Genomic DNA, 22323 nt, shown 5'->3' with positions numbered 1-22323 from the left:
ACTTTAAGCCAGCCTGTCCATCCACTCTCCTCCTCACGAACCGTAAACAAATCTAATGGCCGCAGAGATAGCACCGGTCATGGTGCACACCCTAGTTAAGTAATATGCATTATTTAGCACAAAAGTTTAACCTCAGCAGACAAAAAAAGGGAGCCCACTGAAGCAGTCCATCTTATAACGGAATAGATATTCCCACAGTCGTCCAGAAAACTTATGACTACATTCAAATGAAAGCTATTAAATTCACTCGTTGACTTCCATGCAGCATTCAAATGGCTACAATAAAAGGCTGATTTGGCTCTGCCGCTTATGGGAAGAAAATTCACGCCCAGTGGCTACACTTCACAGCCGTACTGCGTAAGAATTGCAGCTTCATCAAAATAGGTAAGTCATTTCACACTGGGGAAACCTTCAGTTAAACTGCAGCTCTCTTCTGCACAGCAACCGGGGTTCCCCACCTTTTGTGAATTGCACAAAGTATCCATGGTGCACGTTAGTCCACGAACAGAAGCTGCGAGGAAGGATATAAGATCCCACAATCGCTGTGCTACGAAATTATTCACCCTGAGAGAACAACGGTGGTTATGACTGATAGAGGCGCACTGGGTAATAAGCCGTGGTAAAAACAGCGCAGCGACGACAGACACAGAGAAGACAGAAGAAGACGTCTTCTTCTGTCTTCTCTGTGTCTGTCGTCGCTGCGCTGTTTTTACCACGGCTTAAAGATGCACCAACTAGCTCAGTTGTCGGTTCTACTGGGTAATAAAAGACAAAAGAAAGGCGCTTTCGTGCGCGCCATCGGCGACAGATCGAAGCACGGGAAGCAACAACACGACGGGGCTTTCAAGCGCAGGGAAACGAGCTCCCCGTGCCCCTCCGTACTCTAAATACACCTTCACTTCGAAGCCTTCGCGAAATCAGTTCGCAGGAAGATGCCGCACAAATAATCGCGATCATTGTATATGTGCCGAAGCAGAACCACTTCCAACAAGCTCGAAGACAGTGGGAGAGCAGCGACGATATTATAACATGCGTGCACGACGCTGCCTTTTTGCAGTACTCACGAAAGTCCAGAGAAAGCTGCAGGAAGGGGTGCCGTGAAAACGTATTTCGGCGAGCCCGGTCATCAGGCCAAACCCACCAAACCTCCGATCTTTGAAACCGCCACCGCGCAGCTGCCGGGCGAGCAAAAGTTGAGTTCGAGAGTAGGCACAAAACAACCACGCGACTTCCGCTAACAAAAAAAAAAACAACGAATTTTCTCCTTGCCATCTTTTTTTTTCCTCACGCATGCCCAGAACACAAGATCGCGCGTCGGCGAATGTCAGGTGGACTGCTGGTAGTTGTAGATGCCTGCAGAGACCACCGCACCGCGCTGAAGTTGGAAACACTATAGAAGACGGGCACGTTGGTGACCACCGCTTCCGGCGGCGCCATGAAAAGGCAGACGGCCATCGCCTGCCTGCCTGCCTGAAGCATGGAGCCGACGGCCCACGATAGAGAGAGAGGCAGGATTAACTGCGCCTCCGGCTGTTCGAACGAAACTGTTTGATCTCTCAAAAAGGCGAGCGCAAGAGCAAAACCTCTTTCCCCGTAGCTTTTGGCGCGACGGAGACAGAAAAGGGAGGGAGGAGTCAATTTGTATTTTTTGTTGAAAAGCATTGGTCCCAGAAACATTTTCCCCAGTTCCATTTCTGGGACCAAAATGCTATGATTTGTTTTTGTTTCTGCTAAACACCCCAGAAAAAACGTCTCTAGACCATTAGTGGGCGCACTGCCCTTTTGCTTGTGTTTCTGTGTCCTGCCTCTACGGCCTGGAAATGTTCGATGAATGTTGTAGTAGGACTGGGACATTCCATCCTTTCTGGCGCACATGGGGAGGTACTTTGCTGGGTCTGAGAGTGTGCATGTGACCATATGTACAATGCCAGAGGTCCAGAGGCAGGCTAGCGAAACGGAAAGGAGGGCTGTTGAGGCTAACCGTGTAATTAGGCTAATGAATCGACAACTAAGATATGGGGTAATGGAAGTTATCAGGGAAGTGTACGAGGTCAGGTCCCACCCTTTTGCACAGGATGGCATTCACTAGGGTGGCGCCACTGGCAAGAGGGAGGGTAGTAGGATAGGTCGCCAGGCAACTGCTTTTTTGGGGGGACCCAGAGCTCTGAGGGAACCAGAGTAGAGAAGGAAGAACCAAGATCAAAGGGACGATGGAACCATAGGAGAAGAAATAAACACAAGCTCCAGGGCCAAGTTAATTCAGATATAGGTTTCATTAACATGAAATGTGGAAGGAACAGGCTGAAATGGGAGGAAATAGAACAGTTAAGGCAGGAGGAATCAATGGTATATGGTTTAGTGAAAACGCTTCTTAGAGACATGGAGCAACCACCCTGTAACCCTGACTACGCATGAGAATATAGGAATAGAACAGACGGCAGAAGAAAGGGGGTTGAATTGGGGCATTCATTCATAAATGTATGAATTTTCAAAGGGTTAAACTGGGATGCAGGAACACTTATGGCTAAAGGAAAAGTGGCAAGGGAGCAAACACTCCTTGGCTTTGTATACCTGTGGACATGAGCTAATGCCAAAGAAGAAAACAGGAATATGTTAGAATGTATTGCAAGCGACATTCATGAGCTAGGAGTACAGGGCGAGATAATTATATTAGGTGACATGAACGCACATATAGAAGACCTGGATGGGTACACAGATTCGAAAGGAAGCACGCCGCAGGATATGTGTGACAGGCATAATTTAGTTGCATGCAACAGTACCGAGAAGTGTGAAGGGCTCATAACATGGGACGCAGGGAGTCCGCACACAACGATAGATTATGCACTAATGTCACAGATGATGTATAATAGATTAGGGGTAATGAGCATAGATGAGCATGGTTTCAGAAGTCTAGGTAGTGACCACAAGCGTATCAAGTTGAGTTTCAGAGGAGAAACGAATGTAAGACTGAAGCGAGATGAACAGTCAGAGGGGAATTTTTGCTCAGAAGAGCAATTGGAAGCAGTAGCCAAACAAATTGAGAAAGTAATTTTTGAGGATAATGAAACAGAATGGACTTATACCAAATTAACTTGATTACTTGAGCTAGAGCTAGCTAGGTGCGAGTAAAACCAAAAAGGAAAAGACGCAAATTCAAGTGTTGGTGGGATGAGGAGGTCAAGAGGGCGATATAGAAACGTCAGGACGCGTCCAGGGAACACAGATATTCCAAGAAGGGGGACCAGAAGTTGAAGTGGACCGAAAATGGCATACCTTCATAAAGTGTAGAAGGGAAGCATCTTATTTGATTAACGAGAAAATTAGAAGAAAGGGTGCCCAATGGATGTCAAAAGTAAATAAAAAGGAGAGAAAAGCAGCTCAAAATTCCAGTAACGTCTATATGCATGAGTAATAAGAATAGGCTAGAGCAAAGGTTTATTGTTAGAAATAAGGGCATTCGACTAGAAGGGGATGAAGCAATGAAACACATAGGAACAAGGATGACAGAAAATTTTAAGAAAGAAACGTTGCACATAATTTAACGAAGGAGGATAGACCGGTTACTGCAATTGCTTCACTTGAGCAAAGACAGTGGGAACAGGGAGAGAAGAAGGTTCCTAGTGGGACGTCAACAGGACCAGATGGTATTCCGATTAAGTTAATAAAGAAGCTAGGACCAAACTCCAAGCAAACAATAATACGGGTAGTCAATAAAATGATAGTGGATGGGAAAGTCCCCGATGAATGGCGATTAATTAGAATGAACATGATATATAACGGAAAGGGGGACAAAGCTGACGTAACTACTGTCCCATAACAGTGATATCTGTGGTTTACAGGGTGGTGGTGCAGACTATAAAGGACAGATTGCAGGCTTGGGTGGAGAAGGAGGGGGTGCTAGGGGAGCTACAAAATGGGTTCCGGAAACAAAGGAAGTTGGAGGACAACGTTTTCATTGACGTAGTGTATAGAGATTGCTGGAAAGGAACACAGGCCCCCATGGCTAGCATTTCTCGATATTTGGGGAGCCTACGACAATGTTATTCAAGAGTATTTGTGAGACATAATGGGCGCATTAGATGTGGAAGATTGAGTTATTAATCTTTTAACACACACACACACACACACACACACACACACACACACACACACACACACACACACACACACACACACACACACACACACACACACACACACACACACTCACACACACACACACACACACACACACACACACACACACACACACACACACACACACACACACGCGCGCGCGCGCGCGCGCGCACGCACACGCACACGCACACATACATACATACATACATACATACATACATACGCACATACATACACACACACACACGCGAACACGCGCACGCGCACACACACACACGCGCGCACGCACGCACGCACATGTGTATATATATATATATATATATATATATATATATATATATATATACACATATATGTGTATGTATATATATATATATATATATATATATATATATATATATATATATATATATATATATATATATATATATATATATAATGGTAACAGAGTTCTTATATAATGGGCAAAAATGTATCAGGGCCTCTAGAGATACAGCGGGGGCTTAGTAAAGGATGTCGTCCTCTGTCTCCTTTGTTGTTCATGTTGTACCTGCAAGGGTTGGAGGCCAAGCTAGAGAGGAGCGGATTAGGCTTCTACCTTTCTTCAAGCAAGGGGGATTAAACAGTTATTACCGGGACTAATATACGCGGATGATATAGTGCTAATGGCTGACAACAAGGAAGATTTGCAGAGGTTGATAGACATATGTGGTACAGAGGGACATAGAGTAGGTTTCATGTTTAGTAAAGAAAAATCTGCAGTCATAATATTTAGATGAGGGCGGCGAGCATCGAATACAGGAGTTCACGCTATAAGTAGTGGATGAGTACAAGTATCTTGGGGTGTGGATAAATAACGGTGCTGAGTATCTGACAGAGCGTGATAAATATGTAATGAATAAAGCTAGTAGGAATGCAGCTGTCAGGAAAAATAGGGCACTGTGGAATTACAATAGGTATGAAGTGGTAAGCGGGATCTGGAAAGAGGTGATGGTTCCTAGCCTGACTTTCGGTAATGCAGTCCTGTGCATGCGACCAGATGTTCAAGCAAGTTTAGAAATCAAACAACGCGACGTAGGCAGGCTAGCTTTGGGAGCACATGTCAATACACCAAATCAGGGGGTACAGGGTGATATGGGATGGGCGTCGCTCGAGAGCAGAGAAGCTAGCAGTAAGATAGCATTTGAGGAGCGATTGAGAAAAATGAAGGAAAAGCATTGGGCTAGGAATGGTTTCAGATACCTGTACATAAGGGATGTTGACACGAAATGGAGAAAGCGAACTAGAAAATTGAGAAGCAAATATCTGGACAGCAGTAAGGGGGCAAACGAGCAATTATCGGTTAAGAAAAAGGGTAAAGAAACAGAGAGAGCTCTGTGGAAAACAGGGATGCGGACGATATCGGCACTGGGAACATATAAGATCTTTAAGCAGGAAATTGCCAAAGAAAATATCAATGATAATTGTAGGCGAAGCTCTTTGTTGTTTGAGGCCAGGATGGGAATTTTGCGGACTAAGACATATATAGTCAGGTACCACGAGATAGACCCGTTGTGCGTTGCGTGCGGAGAAGAGGAGGAAACGGCTGAACAGTGGATACTTTCCTGCAAAGTGCTTCACCCTACAGTGGAATGCAGCGGGGCTGATTTATCCAAATCATTGGGGTTTAGGGACGGTGAAGGGAAAGTAGATCTTAAGCGGGTAGAAGTAACCAAGCGGAGGGTATCTGATTGGTGGCTAAAATCAAGACAAGAGTAAAATTTTGCAAGTCAAGGCTAGGTGGCTTGAGCCACCGCCCGATTTAAAGGGTTCAGCTTTATCCGTCCATCCATCCTTCCTGGAAAGCTGGGCCTGTCGGAATCGCTGAGAATCGACAAGCGACTGGTGAATATTCCGTGGATGAATGACGTCGCTTCTGCTCTGCTTCACTAAAACGTGAGAAAAAGCTGTCGCTGGAAGCGATCTATTTGTTCGATGTCCGTATGGCCCACGGCAATTAGCGCAAGTAAGCGATTGGTGTTTTTTTTTCTCTCGCCTTCGGCGCTCATTTCCTTGGTCGCCTTACCTTGCTGGTATTGCATTTTCAGGAAGCCGTGAGAAACAGTGAACAATGGATAGACATCTTATCAAGAAGTACAAACCTCTCTAAGAGAGTGATGAAAGGACACTCAGTTCACACGGCGCGGGGCCTTCAACGAGCTCCTCTTAACATACCGAGGCTTGCCTTAGCGGCCCCGGCTAGAAGTCTGCAACTGTAACCACTGCCTCCGCACGCATGCAAATTGTTTGTGAAGATGCAGTCCCTACTGCTAAAGCACAACAAGGGCGACGTTACTAACAAAAGCGGAAAAAGATTTTGGAATGGTTTATGACACGTCGGTGGACAAGGTATTCTATGAGACTTGTCGCGCTGCGAAAATCTGTCTGCCATATACATCCAGGGATAAGAAGATTTGTCGCGCTGTGAACCTCTTTCTGCTATATATTTCCTGGGGTAAGGGCTCTCAATTGACGGTTGTGACGAATGGTTTTTCGAACTGGAAGAAAGCTTCATTAAAAATAAAGATTAGGAAGACAGATTTAAGAGTCACGAGGCGTCGAATATGCATCATGCGGCGATGAGCGGAACCGCAGCTAATAAAGTGTTGGGGAAACATAGCATCTGCTTGTGTAACTAAGAAGCAAAAGGAAATGAAAGACGCAAGAAAAGCACCGACAGCGACATTATTTTCATTGCAGTAGTTAGCATGCTAAGGACTGGCAGTGCATGGTCATGATGATGCACAAACTAATCTAAGACAGCTGCTGGAACTTCGCGCCAACGACATTCAAGGACTGCAATCATGGCTTTCTCGAACAATTTACAGGTGGCTTTCCAATGATATTTTAAACGAAGTGTTGGAAAAGATGGCTCGTGATGTGCTCCGGTCACTCACAAATGAGGCTCGTGCAGCTGGGCACTATGCCGTTATCACAGACGAAACAGCGGACATATCTGTTAAGGAGCAAGTGTCTATATGCTTTCGTATAGTGTTCAAAGAACTTCGAAACACATGAGCTGTTCTGTGGATTTTATAACACACGCTGACACCACAGCGACCAGTTCTGTTGCTGTTCTTAACGACGTCCTCTATAGTTTTAATCTGAGCATTGACAGTTGTCGTAAGCGTGCTATGATGGCGCTGCAAACATGAGAGGGCAGCACGGTGGCCTGCAAGCCCTAATGCAGCAGGAGGAGCCGCGAGCACTGTACGTACACTGCCTTGTGCACATACTGAACCTTATGCGGCAGGACATCTCAGAAAATGAAATATGTCGCGATTTCCTGGGCATGACAACAGAAACGATAAACTTTCTTACGTGGTCCCCGAAACGCCTAAATTCGTACGAGGCATTTCAGAAAGAAGATGAAAACGTAAATTTGCGAAAGCTTTGTGCTACGAGGTGTACGCCCAGGGCCACTTCACTGAGGTCTGTTGTTCGGAATTATGGCCACCTCATCTCGTCTCTTCATGGCCTAACATCACAAGAACGGAACGACGCCCGTGCCAAAGCCAGGGAATTTTTGAAAGCAGTGCCAAAATTCGGCGCGTACTTCAAGCACCGGACACAAAAATTTTCGCGATTAGAAACAGTAAGCACGGCGCTAAACGACAGGTATCTACCAGATATGTGGCAGCACATGGCAGAGTATGAGCATTTTTTAACAGGACATGGCCCGTGCCTTTCGCACAGATAGCACAGATCCTTTCGACCAATGGGTAATTATTGTTCCGCAGACACTGGTGTTCGCGCCCAACGGGAAGTCTAATGATAACGTGTTAATATGCCTTATCAGAACATTCAGGCTGGTGTTTCCTGTATTCACGCTCAGTTTATATATTCGTAAGAAGTGAAATGCCAACACCGATTTCTTTCCTTTGTCAGCCATTATCGCGAACGGTAGACCTCTCGTGACTGAGGTTCCATGTCCATTTTCTAGGAAGACCGGAGGAATGAGAATGCACGCAACGAAGGGACGCGCGTTAAATGTAGTAGGAGTTTATTGAGGACCTATATGTGCAGTGCGTTGCGTGTAGCTGTTCAAAACTCGATTCCATCCCTCTCCACGAGCCGATAGATCCGAGGGCAGTGACGCCTAGCTTCGCTCTCCAGCGATGTGCCATCCGCGCCGCGGGCGGAGCGCGCCGGGAATCGTCCAGCACGCACGGCGTAGCTCCGAGCCGCGGCCTGCAGGATAGCGTCTGGGGCTGCGCCGAAATGGCGCGTCTCGTTGTACGCTTCGACGGCGAAGAAGGCATCGCGCGGCAACACGGTGACCCGCGAGCGGCCGTCGGCGCAACGCAGTTCCCGCGCGGGAGGGAACTCGGCCGACTCGTGGCGGCCGCACACGTAGTGGTCTCGGAGGGTTCGCGCGATGGCTCCGGACGCTAAGGGAATCAGAAGCCTGGAGTCTTGGTACTGGCGCGCCATTTCTTCCATGCATAGCTGCAAAGAACGGATTGTGTTGCGATGAGCGGGCGTCTACGAACCTGACATACTTGCGATGTCTGCAACGCAGATGTTGAGGGAAAGTGTTATTTCTTGCCCGCGACCGTGAAGTGGTGCTTACAAAAATACAACTGCTCAATCGTATCCGGGACCATTTCGTCTTTTATCCAGGATCTGAAAAATATTCTTTTAATAAGTTTTAGCCTGTTTTTCGACTTACCATGATACAGTGCGATTAAGTGACGCAAATATCAAGACAACTACGTGTACACGTGTCGTTTTATTTCTCACTGCTTGTTTCATGCCTTTAATTGCAGTTGAATTTGTATTATATATCATCTGCGCACTCATATTGTTTTTCTTTCGCCCCTACACTAATGCCCGCAAGGACGCTGTAGGTATGTAAATAAATAAATAAATAAATAAATAAATAAATAAATAAATAAAAGCAATTTTTCATTTGCTAGCGTTATGATGCCTCTTAAAGGGGCTCCCAACAAAGGCGTGGTATTCCTGGGATGTTAAAGGACGCCGTTTCAGAAAAAATGAAGCTATGCGTCGCTGCTGTACTGCGCCTCACTGCGGAGCTCAACGAGACGGTGGAATAAGGTTTTGGGTTCAATGTGGAATAGTCGTGTGAGCAGCAGCGAATAAAAGAAAGTAAGAAATCAGCTGTGGGCGCGAACGTCGAGCTGTTGCCTGTAACTTGGGAGAGCTATGCCATTCTTGGGGGGTTTGGTGAGCAGGAAGTTGGTAGGAAGAGGGGGAATGCGCAGCCCGCTAACTGCCTCCTTTCTTGGGAGGGGTCACCGCAGCTGGGCTCTTGGATGGGCTCGTGCCCTGCGATTGCATTTAGTTCAACAGGCGCATTACACGTGCGGAATGAAAACTGCGAGCTGCTAAAGGACCCTTATGCGGCTCCTTGTGCCGTGTGGATACCTCCATCAGCGGATGTCCCTTCTCGAAGACAAGCACGGCTCCGCTGACGTGCGCAGGGTCGGCCTCTTCGGTGCCACGCTCTCCGAGGCAGTTCCGCAGACCGTCCAAGGGCTTCTTGACGATGACGTCGAGGTCGGCGTAGACACCGCCATGCTTCCACAGCAGCGCGAATCGTACTGCATCGCTGAGGCGCTCGGAGTGGCGCCCGACCAGGCTCTGGGCGCGCCAGTACCTGCACGCGGTGGCCATGGCGCAGTGAAGGCGCCATGAGAACGTACGGCGCTATCTGCCGCCCGACTGGATGCCGGTGTATTAAAAGAACAAAAAAAATAAATAAAAGCTAACAGAGGCTTGACACGAACCGAGATTTAAAAGCAGATAATGTTCAGCAGAATCCAAGTTATTGTGAAGTAAGCTGAGCAGCCGAGGAACGCAAGCGCAGCTGTTCTAAGCAAAATAAATTCCATACACGCTTGTGTTACGCATTCACACGACTGTTGTAAGGGAGTAATTACTCATTCACATCAACCCTAGCGCAGTCATACGGCTACAACGGAAAGCTTTACAGTTTTCTTAGAAACTTCGTAGTTAAAGAAAAATTCATCCTGGTGTGGGGTTCGAACCTGGTACTACCGCTACACCGGAGCAGTCGCTCTATACTAAATGAGCTAACTGGGACGGGAAGCTTATGGTAGGGGGAGAGAGAGTTGATCAATAACTCGAATTGGGAACATTGTTGGTCATATGTTTTAGGGAAATCCCCCAAGGTGGAGTAGATCTGTAATAAGGGAGTAATTACCGGGTTCGAACCCCGGACCAGGAAGAATTTTTCTTTAACTACGAAGTTTCTGAGAAAGCTGTGTAGCCTTCCTTTGTAGCCGTATGGCTGCGCTCGAGTGGATGTCAATGAGTAATTACTCCCTTATTACAGATCTACTCCACCTTGGGGGATTCCCCGAAAACATTTGACCATTCACACGACTGAACACGGCTGCATGACTTGAAGGCACAGTTTCACAGGATGTATTTTTGTGACCTCTAGACGTCTCATGACCATCGAGTGGCAACATACTTAAACTCAACAGGGGAAATATATGTGTGAAAACTGCTATTAAACCTGTAAAAATGTCTCGACGAACAATGAAACTAGGTCAAACCTGAAGTGTCGTAGCCAGAGTCATATTGCAGTACGCGATAGACCACGAAGCACCGAGAGGGAAGAAAGAAAACCGATTCCTTTACCCCTCCTGGGCCTCGGAAATGTTCTAGCAGCTTAAAAGTGTAGTAAAAGGTGATGTCTAAGTTTCGAATGCGGATTGGCGTAATGAGTCCCCATTTATTTAATACCGGGTGTTTCACTTAAGATGTTCTGCTATACGAGTATTTAAATATCAGCTTATAAATATAAATATAAGCGCATCCGAACAGAGATAAGGTGTGCTAACTAGTTGGCTGGTTAATACTGTGCAGTTAAATAGTATTGTCAATGGTGTAGCGCATTAGAATACAGCTAAGGCGTGCTAACTAGTGGACTGGTTAACTAATATTGTGTTGCTAACTAGCATTGTCAGCGATGTAGCGAATCTGAATAGAGATAAAATGTGCTTACTAGTATACTGGTGAACTAATATTGTGTAGCTAAGTAGCATTGTCAGCGATGTAGCGCATCAGAATAGAGCTAAGGCATGCTAACTAGTAGACTGGTTCAATAACATTGAGTAGCTAACTTTTTGACTATTAGTATTAGTATCGTTATTCATTACAAGGCGTAAAGCCCACCCCAAGTAATATCTATATCAGGTTATAGAATATCAAAAACGAAGTCATCCTTGGCGCTGTGGCTGAACAAATTTTGGCAATTTGGATCAGGTACTTCCATGCGCTGGAAGGGCTGCTGCAAGCTTGTCAAAACCGCATGAATTCTGGCGCGACGCAGTCATAATTTGTTGGACAACACTGATTGTAACTACGTTTTCAAAATTCTAAAAGCTGATGTGAATATTAGGGTGGGCTACACAGCTCTTAGTAAATAAGGAGACTATAACAGCAATAGTTAAAAAGTTAACCGCTCAATATTAGTTAACCAGCGTACTAGTTGGAACATCTTAGCTGCATTCTGATGCGTGACCCCAATGACATTGCTATGCTGGAAAAAGCGTTCTTATACACGATTTTAGTTTCGATATGTGGGCGCCGCCATGTTTGTTTTACCAGAGCGCCACCTACCGCCGACGCCATCATGGGCTGATAATCTGCAGCCCGTGGGCTTCATCGTGTGATTTCTGGCTGTGTCATCCGCCCGTTTTATTCCTGCCAAGCCTAGAAATGGTGCGGGGGGGTTCACCTAGTTTTAATCCTCGTGAGTGCTGTGCCATTAGCGCCTGCAAGAACCAGCGGGAGCAAGCGACCATGCTTCGACGGAGCGAACGATTAGCGTCGGTGAGCGCCATGCTCGCAGTTCACGCGTGTAGTTTTTGTCGCCGGTTGTCTGTACGGCAAACATTGCACAGTGTTGCATGTTAGAAAAACGAAAGCGAAATGTGCTGAAACTCACGATCGCATAGATCAATCGAATATCTCGTTTTTCGTGGAGCACAGTTTCTAATTAACGCTTGCGCTGCCTGCTTGGACATGGCGAGTGTGGCAATTTAGATGCAGAGCTTACGACAGAGCACTTTGTTCGCAAACTGAACATTCCGGCGACAACAGCGAGCTCTGTGACAGAAAGGAATCCACGTCTGATCATTGCAGTGTTGGTTTGCGGCGATACGCGCGATAAAAGTGAAATTTGCTCCCTCCTGCCGCTCGCGTAGGGCTGTTGATAATACGAGCGTTACAAGCCAGTTCACTGAAAGCAACCCGCATTCTTGCGTACTCTGCTCCCGCCAGTACTCACTGGCCCACAAATACCAGAAAATGTGCAATTACACAGATTGAAAGGTTGATACGGTAATGGAACGCTATTACCGCTTACTGACAGGCCGAATGGCCGCACCTGTGTTGAGAATTCCAATCTCAGTTGGGTTGCGGCACTGCTCAAGTCGTTGAGTTTGTCTTATTTCTGGCACGGTCATACATAGCGGATTTTCTTAAAGTGCATTTCATGTGATTTCCCGTGCATGTAGCATGTTCTTTCTTCTTACGTTGCCGTGGCTGCATTTTTGAATGCTCCTTTTGCAGTTGGGTAAAATTTCGTGTCACCTCTATTATTCATGCTATTGTGCAAATGAAATTAGTATTTTTGCATGTACTAACAGCATGTTTTTTTGATTTCCAGCTGGCAATGCCCACACGCTCCCGATATTCGTGAACATGTGGGGTGGCGAAACGAAGTTGTGGCCACATTTGCGAAGTCTTACATCGTGTACTGTCGAATTAAAACAACTTTGCCAAGGCCATACAAAAGTTTGAGCTCTTAAAATTATGTACAGGGTGTAGTTTGGCCAACCAGGCGCTGTGCTCGTTCCGCGCACGATATTAAGCACGGGCAATGGGTTTGCTTCTGTCTGCATTTCAATCACAAAATGCGCGGATGCGTCAGCTTGTTGTTGGCGCAAGTATTTTCTGTTCGCCAACCACGTCCACTACCAATGCAACTCGGGGCCGGCGGGAAAGGGTGAAGAAACAGACATCGCAGACATGCTGAGACCTTCCCATAACATGGTGCGCGTACATACTTGCGGCTTTTTTTTTACTTCCGTCGACTATTGCCGCAACCGGCAATAAAAAATTGATGTCTAGAGAGCGTAGGCTTTCCGTACAACATTTCAGCTTTTGTTGTACAGACGCAAACACGCGCTTGACAGGTGGCTAACCAGCCGAACGTTGCTCCGCGCGCCGAATTATCAGTGTACCTGAGGTTCTTTAACATGCACTGGCATTGCACAGCACATGGGCCTCTAAAATTTCGCCTCGATCGAAATTCGATTTCGCCGAAGCCAAAACGGCGATGACGATGCCGGAATTTCTGCAGAACGGGAGCCTTAACGCTGTCACGTTATAACTTTTGCTGGGATTAATTACAGCGTCACTAGATCCAATTTTGTAATGAGAGATTGACGGCAGTTACGGTTGAGGAGTGATTCGGCTACTGATCCGGAGTTCACGGCTTCGAACCCGACCGCGGCGGGTTTCGATAAAGGCGATGCGCTAAGGCGCCCGTGTGCTGTGCGATGTCAGTGCACGTTAAAGATCCCCAGGTGGTCGAAATTATTCCGGAGTCCCCCATTACGGCTTCTCTTTCTTCCTTCCTTCTTTCACCCCCTCCTTTATCCCTTTCCTTACGGTGTGGTTCAAGTGTCCGGCGATATTTGAGACATACCGCGCCTTTTCCTTTCCTCAAAAACCAATTTTAATTTTGTTTCATTTTCAACACATTTTAGCCGTTACGCTGACCTATAGTCTAGCACACGCAAAACGCCAGCACGTAGAATGGCAGGACATTTGCGCAATTCGTATGAAGTCAAATCATTACAGAGCTAGAGTGCCTGGGAGTCGTTTGGGCCATTGCGTTATTGCGCCCTTACTTGTTTGGCCTACCGCTCACTGCAGTTAACGACCACCATGCTGTGTGCTGTTTCTGTACCTTCAAGGACTACACTGGCCGCCTTGGGTGCTGGGCGTTGTGCTTGCAATGGTGTACATTTTCTGTCGTGCACAAATCCAGCCGGCTTCATCAAGATGCAGACTGCCACTTCCGTCATCCCACCGATCCTCCTTCTTCCATAAACTGACTAACACCTTTGTCCTCTCTCTCGGCCTTCTCACACAATGCCGATGAACAGCGCCTAGATCTCAACTTACTCTCCATCATCGACCGTCTCAACGCCGACAGTCCTAACCCTTCCCTTGCCATGTTCGTCATCAAGGGGAGCAATATGGGCCCTAATGGCGCTGAGCCCTTGCTTGCCCCCAAACACCTGCGTTCTGCCACCCTCGAAAATATCCATGATGCTTTGACGGCTGGTCATCTTGCTGCCGCTCGCACGCACTCCCGCTTTCGTCGGCGTTTCTTCTGGCCTCGCCTGTACCGCTCTGTCCAACGCTATGTGGCAGCCTGCGAGCGCTGTGAACGTCGAAAGAAGACCTCGGTTCTGCCTCCCGGACACTTGCAGCCGATAGCCATTCCGGCCGAGCCGTTTTCTCGTGTTGGCCTTGACTGGCTTGGGCCCTTCCAGGTGTCCACCTTGGGGAACAAATGGATCGCCGTCACCACCGACTATGCCACTCGGTGCGCGATCATGCGCGCCCTCCCGACCAGCTGCGCTAGTGACGTGGCTGACGTTCCGTGGCTGCTACTTCCTCTCCGTAGTGGTTGACGAACTACTTCGTGCTCCGTTCGGCACCAGTTCACCGTGGCTTATCGCCCTCATACGAACGGCCTTATGGAACGTCGCTGCTGCACGCTCAGCGACATGTTTTAAATGTGTGCTTCTGATAATCACCGCGATTCGGACGTTAACCTACCATTTGTGACATTCGCTTATTCTCTTCTCGCCATGATACTGTTAAATATTCGGATTTTTATCTTCTTGGACGAGGCTCAGTACTGCATACGTTACTGCCCGCCGCCGCAGACTCCGTCACTACTTATGCTAGTGATGCCATCGCCCTAGCCGATGCCGCCCGCCGGATTGCTCGTGACCGACTGCCTGCTTCTCAAGGGTCACAAAAACGGCGCCATGACAGTACAAACCGTGATGTGCACTATCCTTCCGGCTCCCTCGTCCTCCTCTGGCTCCCGTCCCGTCGTGTGGGCTTGCACGCAAAGCTTCTGCCCCGTTACACGAGCCCGTTCCGTGTTTTACGCCAAATGACCGACGTGACCTACGAGATTGCACCCCTCGCTCCCCAGACCCCATCCGCTAAACCTCCTTTCGAAGTAGTGCATATTGCTCGCCTTAAGCCACACCATTCCCACTCCACCTCGCCTGCTTCGCACTCACTGGGCCGGTGACATTGCCGCGGGGGTAGCGTTAGCCGCTGCCAACGAAGTGACTATCGGTGCTCTTGAAGACGACGACGCTGAGAGGGTGTGAGTGAGCGTTCTTAAACCCTCAGGTCGCAGGATACCTGTCTGCGCCTGACAAGTGTTTGTGTAACAATAGTTATTAAACGGTGTGATTGATCGGTCTATAAATTCGCTATTTTCTTTAAATACATTTTTAATCCTTCACTTCAAACCTTACGTCACATCCGTGATTTTGTGCCACCAATCTAATAAATAATAATTTGTTTTTTTTTTGAGGAAAGGAAATGGCACAGTAACTGTCTCACTTATCTCGGTGGACAGCCTAAGCGTGCCGTAGGGGAAGGGAGGAGGGTGGAAGTGAAAGATAATAATAATAATAATTGTTTTTTTGGGGGGGAAAGGAAATGGCGCAGTATCTGTCTCATATATCGTTGGACACCTGAACCGCGCCGTCAGGGAAGGGTAAAGGATGGAGTGAAAGAAGAAAGGAAGAGAGAGGTGCCGTAGTGGAGGGCTCCGGAATAATTTCTACCACCTGGAGATCTTTAACGTGCACTGACATCGCACAGCACACGGGCGCCTTAGCGTTTTTCCTCCATAAAAACGCAGCCGCCGCGGTCGGGTTCGAACCCGGGAACTCCGGATCAGTAGCCGAGCGCCCTGATCCGGAGTTCCCGGGTTTGAACCCGACCGCGGCGGCTGCGTTTTTATGGAGGAAAAACGCTAAGGCGCCCGTGTGCTGTGCGATGTCAGTGCACGTTAAAGATCCCCGGTTGGTCGAAATTATTCCGGAGCTTTTTGCTGATTTCCACCGTCGTCGGCGTCTGCACCGCCACCTGCCTTGGTCGGCAGGTGATGAAGTGAAGAGAGTAAAATAATAATAATTGTAATGGGACCGACAGGCGCAGCGCAGCGATGAAGCGGACGAGTTCAAGCGGGTCAACGAAGAAGCAGACGAAGTGCAGCTGGGTTTTTCGAACGACGCCTGTGAGTGTGCCCGTCGTGTCGCCGGTCAACCAAGATCAACCGACCTGTGCTTCAAATAAACGCCTTGACACTTGGTGGAGGTGCGGGGTATCGATCCCCGTACCTCTCGCCCGGACCCGGACCCTTCGCCGCCAAGCCCACCACTTCGCCGTTCGTGATGGCCTCTTATACCGCCGTAATTACCTCCCCGACGGCCGGAAGTGGCTTTTGGTCATCCCTCGACACCTCCGTGCTACAATCTGTGCCTCTTTTCACGCCGCTCCACAATGCGGCCACGACGGTGTACTGAAAACATATGCTGCCTTCGTCAGCGATTCTACTGGCGAGGTATGTACCGCTACATACGTCAAAACATTCGGTCATGCACCGCCTGCCAACGTCGCAAGAAACCTCCCCACCCCGCCGCCGCTCCTTTGCAGCCGTTACCTTGCCCTGGCCGTCCCTTTGACCGCGTCGGCATTGATCTTTATGGCCCGCTTCCAACTACTTCGGCTAATAATCGGTGGATCATCGTTGCCGTTGACCATCTCACCCATTACGTCGAAACGTCGGCTCTCAAATCTGCTACCGCAAACGATGTCGCTCACTTCATTCTACACAGTCTTGTTCTTCGTCACGGTGCCCCGAAAGAACTTCTAAGTGACCGCGGCCGTGTTTTTCTCTCGGACGCCGTCGAGGCCCTGCTCAAGCAATGCCAAATCGTTCATCGCTACACCAGCGCCTATCACCCCCAGACCAACGGCATGACTGAGCGGTTCAACCGCACTCTGAGTGACATGCTCGCCATGTACGTTGACACCGCCCACTCCAACTGGGATCAAGTGCTCCCGTTCGTCACGTACGCCTATAACACAGCTACTCAGACAACAACGGGGTTTTCTCCTTTCTTCCTCTTATATGGCCGGTAGCCTACATCCACCATGGACACCATCCTTCCTGATCACCCTGACCCTTCCGAGACCACCTTACTCTCCGAAGCTCACCTGTATGCCGAAGAATGCCGGCAACTTGCCCGCTCTTTCACCACACAGCAACAATGGGATCAGAAGCACCGTCGGGATTCCCCGGACCCTCCAGCGTCATACCCATCTGGCGCCCTCGTTTGGCTCTGGGTGCCTTCCTCCACTCCCGGCCTCGCCACGAAACTACTGTCTCGCTTTCACGGACCTTACCGGGTTGTCCACCAAACTTCTCCGGTGACTTATATCGTTGAACCGCTCGTTCCCTCTTCGGACCACCGTCGCCGGGGCCGCGAAACTGTGCACGTTGAGCGCCTCAAGCCTTACTATGACCCGCCCATCCTCTCCTCTCCGTAAGTCGCCAGGATGGCTCCTTTTTCGGAGGGAGAGTAATTGTAATGGGACCGACAGGCGCAGCGCAGCGATGAAGCAGACGAGTTCAAGCGGGTCAACGAAGAAGCAGACGAAGTGCAGCTGGGTTTTTCGAACGACGCCTGTGAGTGTGCCCGTCGTGTCGCCGGTCAACCAAGATCAACCGACCTGTGCTTCAAATAAACGCCTTGACATAATAATTGGTTTTGGGGGAAAGGAAATGGCGCAGTATCTGTCTCATATACCGTTGGACAGCTGAACCGCACCGTAAGAGAAGGGAAAAAAGAGGGAGTGAAAGAAGAAAGAGGTGCCGTACTGGAGGGCTCCAGGATAATTTTGACCACCTGGAGATCTTTGATCTTTAACGTGCACTGACATCGCACAGCACACGGACGCCATAGCGTTTTTCGTCCATAAAAACGCAGCCGCCGCGGTCGGGTTCGAACCCGGGAACTCCGGACCAGTAGCCGAGCTTCACTTTTGGGGGAGAGGAGAGAAAGTGGAAGAGGGTGGGAGGCGACGGGCGGAGTAGTATTTTGGGCTTCCGTCCCGTGCCTCTTGCGGGAAGTGGTTGGTATGAAGCCCACCACCAGATAACGGTGGGTACCAGCGTCCCTTCGCCTGGCGCCCGGATTCTTTTGACGTCTTCTTTCACTCCTTTATCCCTTCCCTTACGGCGCGGTTCAGGTGTCCGCCGATATGTGAGACAGATACTGCGCCATTTCCTTTCCTCCATAACCAATTATTATTATTATCACACCTTAGCTAACGCTCTAACATTCGCGTTACACTCTCGCGACCGTCCTATGATGTTTTAGTGCGCTAGTGCTTATAGTGGCCATTCCCCACATTTAGCCGTTGTGTGTTTGTCTGAAGCCGGTTTTGTGGCAGGCTGCTATACACATATATAACGCGTGTGTGTGTGCGTGTGTATGTGTGTGTGTGTGTGTGTGCACACCTATCGACCTGCCCATCATGTCAAGCGGCAGCTCATTTAATCATGAGACACTGCTCGGGCCTTAGGCCTACATGGGTCACAGCCCAACCCAAGCAAACCGAATCCCACCGACGGCAGCACCTGTCATAGAAAGGCGGCGGCGCATCGCTTCACCGGTGCACCACTGCCTCAGGAGTGGTAGGAAGACTCCTAGGGATCTATGAATTGAGAGAATGACCAATTCCGCATATATGGACATTCACCCATTATCCTTATCCGAACAACTGCCACCGTCAACACTGGATCTGAACACCGGAACCGAATACAAAACCGTAAGTCTAGCGCACCTAGTTCGCATTTCGCCTATCTACGCAAATCGACCATCATTTTTTTTCTTCGACCTTATAAAAAGCCTGGATATTGAGCTTATCTAAGACAAGAACCGTGCGATTAGGCTTACTTGTAAAAGAGTACATATCAGTTACCAGGATAACGTTTGGGAACGTCACAGTTGAATGCCTTAGCGCATTAGGGGCACATAGATTAAAACGACGTAGAGTCTTGCGAGTCTATGTCCTTATTTTGTGTCTGTCTCTACTGTGCATGAGGCATAATTTTTATCAGGAAAGAAAAGCAGCGCCAAGAGAAAATTTGCTTCTTAGGAGAAAAAGTACGATTGTCAGCAACCCGTTAATGAATATGTGAAGTTATAGAGGGCAGTGCACAGATCTCTGCCAACACCCCTTTATTAGGAAAAACATTTACCAAGTTTACATTGTCCGAAGGAAAGCGATTAGGTTTAATTTATAACAAGCAGAAGAGTCGAGATTCGCCTGTAGCACTAATCAAAAACGACAAAACCCCACCACTTGAAGTACAAATACAAATGTCCCGTTTATTCTTTCTGCATAACCTTTATTTCATATATACTTAACATGCCTCATCCCGAAATTCTCAAGTAGCTATCGTCGAGACGAAAGCACCAGTCTGGACGCCATTTGCTTGAACCAATTTTTGCGATGACTGAGGCATTCAAGCACAGTTTTTTCCCGCGGTCTGTTTCTGACTGGAACTCTCTTCCGGGGGCCATTTTCCAGTTCTCTAGTTTTAGTAAAGCTCTAGAAAAAAATTTGTTACAGTAAATTAGTATTGTAATTTTTGTATGTATTATTTATTGCAACTTCGTGAAGTGCCTTTCTAGTCCCAATCTTCGTTTACATGATATCTATAGTGCCCCCCCCCCCCCCCCACACCCTGCAACGGCCATAAATGTTGATTTGCAGTATTTTGAAATAAATTAGTAAATAAATAAATAAATAAAAATGAATAAATAAACAGAATTAATGTTCTTTCCTGCGCTGGAACTCCAAAAAACTATACGCTCAGCGCCAGTGCCGACTGCTAGAGAGCTGTGAGCCGCCAATGGGTGGAGTCCCTTACAGGACTAAATACTTTATTTCTATTTACCGAGGAAACTCCGCTGCTCCGTTAACCAGCACCCACCTGAGCGGCGTCCTGGCGAACAGGTCGTCCAGGTGGATGCGCCTCACGCGCACGTTGGCGAAGGCCAGCAGGGCTTCCAGCGTCCGACAGTCGCTGAGCGGGATGCCCACGCCGTGCCCTCCGCTCCGGTGCGGCCCGTCCAGGAAGAGGACGACCCGCGTGGTCCGGTGGTGCCGGGCGGCCGCCTCGACGGCGCACGCCTCGCGATGGCCCAGGCACCTCGACGTCCGCGCGCCGGCAAAGAAAAAGCTGCCGTCCAAATCTCCTGCGGCCGTGGTGGGACGCAGTGAAAGCTAATGGACAACTACTGCAAGAAAATTAGGTCTAGGAGTTTGGCTGGTTCATTGCTTGTTGGAGTCTAAACTACGAAATAAGGCACACATGCCCCGCCGGTCAGAAAAGTAGAGGGCGCTGCTGCACTGGACGTTGTTCGGCGAGACATTCTGGCAATCCTTCTTGCCCATGTGCTTCTTCGTCTGGCAAGCAGGTGGTGTGCCTCGCGCCATGCACCTATCCTTTGTCTCATCGGGTGGAAACCGGCTGACGAATCACAACGCCTGCAGCCCGCAAACATGCGGTGTGTTGAGCACTGAAAGCTCATGCTAGGGACGCTGCTCGAGAATGCGATGCCCGAAAGCATACGCAAGTCTGCGCCCACACACTGAGGAAAAAAGCACACGAAGTCGCGAAAAAAGTTACACAGCGCAGACACGCAGCACACCTTTCGCCAAGTTTAGCGACTACGTGGCATAACATAAAACGCTGTCGATTTTATTTCGTTGTGTACTCAAACCAAAACGTCCCTACAATCTGGAATGGAATTCACTTCCATGCGTGTTCTCGGATACGAAAAAAATAACACTAACTATGTGACCAGATTAGGGCGAAAAACAAAGCAGGAAAATGTTAGGTTGCAGTCCAACCAGGAAGAATAATTGTGCCATTCTGAAAATGACATGTGGCTCACAATTCGAAGCTGCCTGCCTGCATTCAAGATATTGAAAACAGACTCCTTCCAGGTAACCTGGGGGTTTGTGGCGTGAAAGCCCGAACAAATTTCACGTGAGGCAGAGTTAGCCGTTATGATTGCTAATGTTCCGCGACAAGGCAAGCCCGGTAGGCTGTGGGCGCTGATAAGTTGGGGACCCCTAAAAGATAAATGAAACGTCATCATCACTTTATCTTGAGTCCGACTACACCCACTGCAGGACAGCTGCGGCCACCCTATCCCAGCAAACTTCTTAATTTCACCCGCCCACCTAACTCTCTGCCTCCCCTGCTACGCTTGCCCTCTCCAGGAATCCAGTCCGTTACCCTTAACGGCCATCGGTTATTTTGCAACATAACAAAGCTTAAAGATGCTCCGATAGGAGCCCCGCTCACCCGCAGAGTGGGGTCCCTTTCTCGGCTTGCCGGATGGAGCCATCGCGATCAGGTACGTCGGCAGTGCCTCCAGAACCACGTCCACCACAAGCGTGAAAATTCCCAGGCAGAGAAGGGCGACTAGAAAATCGCTGCGCATAACGGCCGCTCCTTCTTCTTCTTCTTCTTCTCCTCAAGTAATATGGCACATACCCACGTGGGGGGGATTGGCCAAGGTATAGGGTAGAATGCCAATGAAGCATTTGCGCGGGGAAGGAAACGTCAGAAGACTGAATCAAGATAAAAAAAATTGGGAAAAATAAAATGAATTCAAGAGGTATGAGTCATCCGGAATAGAATCAATCTAGCCTTTTTTGGACATGCGAAAGAATTTTGTGTATAGCTAACAAGATAATCGATTAGTTGCACTTATGTAATCGTGAAGGTAGCCGCATACACTGCTTAACGGGAATCCCTTGGCACTCGCACCGAACGATAGAAGAACTGTAAGAGACAGAGGCAGTCCTAGTCTCGAAAGAGGAACCTCCAGCTCCTTCCTTCTTCTTCTTCTTCTTCTTCTTCTCCTCAAGTAATATGGCACATACCCACGTGGGGGGATTGGCCAAGGTATAGAGTAGAATGAAAATGAAGCATTTGCGCGGGGAAGGAAACGTCAGAAGACT

At 48.4% G+C, this 22323-nt stretch overlaps 1 protein-coding gene across 1 annotated transcript; it reads right to left on the bottom strand.

Moving 5' to 3' along the window:
* Nucleotides 1-8186: 8186 nt before the first annotated feature.
* On the bottom strand, nt 8187-21800 carry LOC144129443 (lactosylceramide 4-alpha-galactosyltransferase-like). Its single transcript, XM_077663627.1, has 4 exons — nt 21662-21800; nt 20279-20543; nt 9550-9781; nt 8187-8607 (listed from the first exon to the last, which is right to left on the bottom strand). Exons 1-4 carry the CDS (start codon nt 21798-21800, stop codon nt 8203-8205), a joined length of 1041 nt encoding a protein of 346 aa, XP_077519753.1. The 3' UTR covers nt 8187-8202.
* Nucleotides 21801-22323: the final 523 nt, after the last annotated feature.

The sequence above is a fragment of the Amblyomma americanum genome, chromosome 4 (assembly GCF_052857255.1).
Source record: "Amblyomma americanum isolate KBUSLIRL-KWMA chromosome 4, ASM5285725v1, whole genome shotgun sequence".
Lineage (NCBI taxonomy): Eukaryota > Metazoa > Arthropoda > Arachnida > Ixodida > Ixodidae > Amblyomma > Amblyomma americanum.
Note: the sequence above shows the minus strand (reverse complement) of the source record. Positions and strands in the feature narration are given on the sequence as shown.

What these genes read in the sequence shown, in the direction of transcription:
- LOC144129443 (XM_077663627.1), bottom strand. Translation starts at nt 21,800, where the DNA reads ATGCGCAGCGATTTTCTAGTCGCCCTTCTCTGCCTGGGAATTTTCACG. An exon ending in AAAGGGACCCCACTCTGCGG is followed by an intron (nt 20,544 to 21,661) that starts GTGAGCGGGGCT and finishes CCACGGCCGCAG; the next exon opens with GAGATTTGGACGGCAGCTTT. An exon ending in AGGGACATCCGCTGATGGAG is followed by an intron (nt 8,608 to 9,549) that starts GTATCCACACGG and finishes CGTTCTTTGCAG; the next exon opens with CTATGCATGGAAGAAATGGC.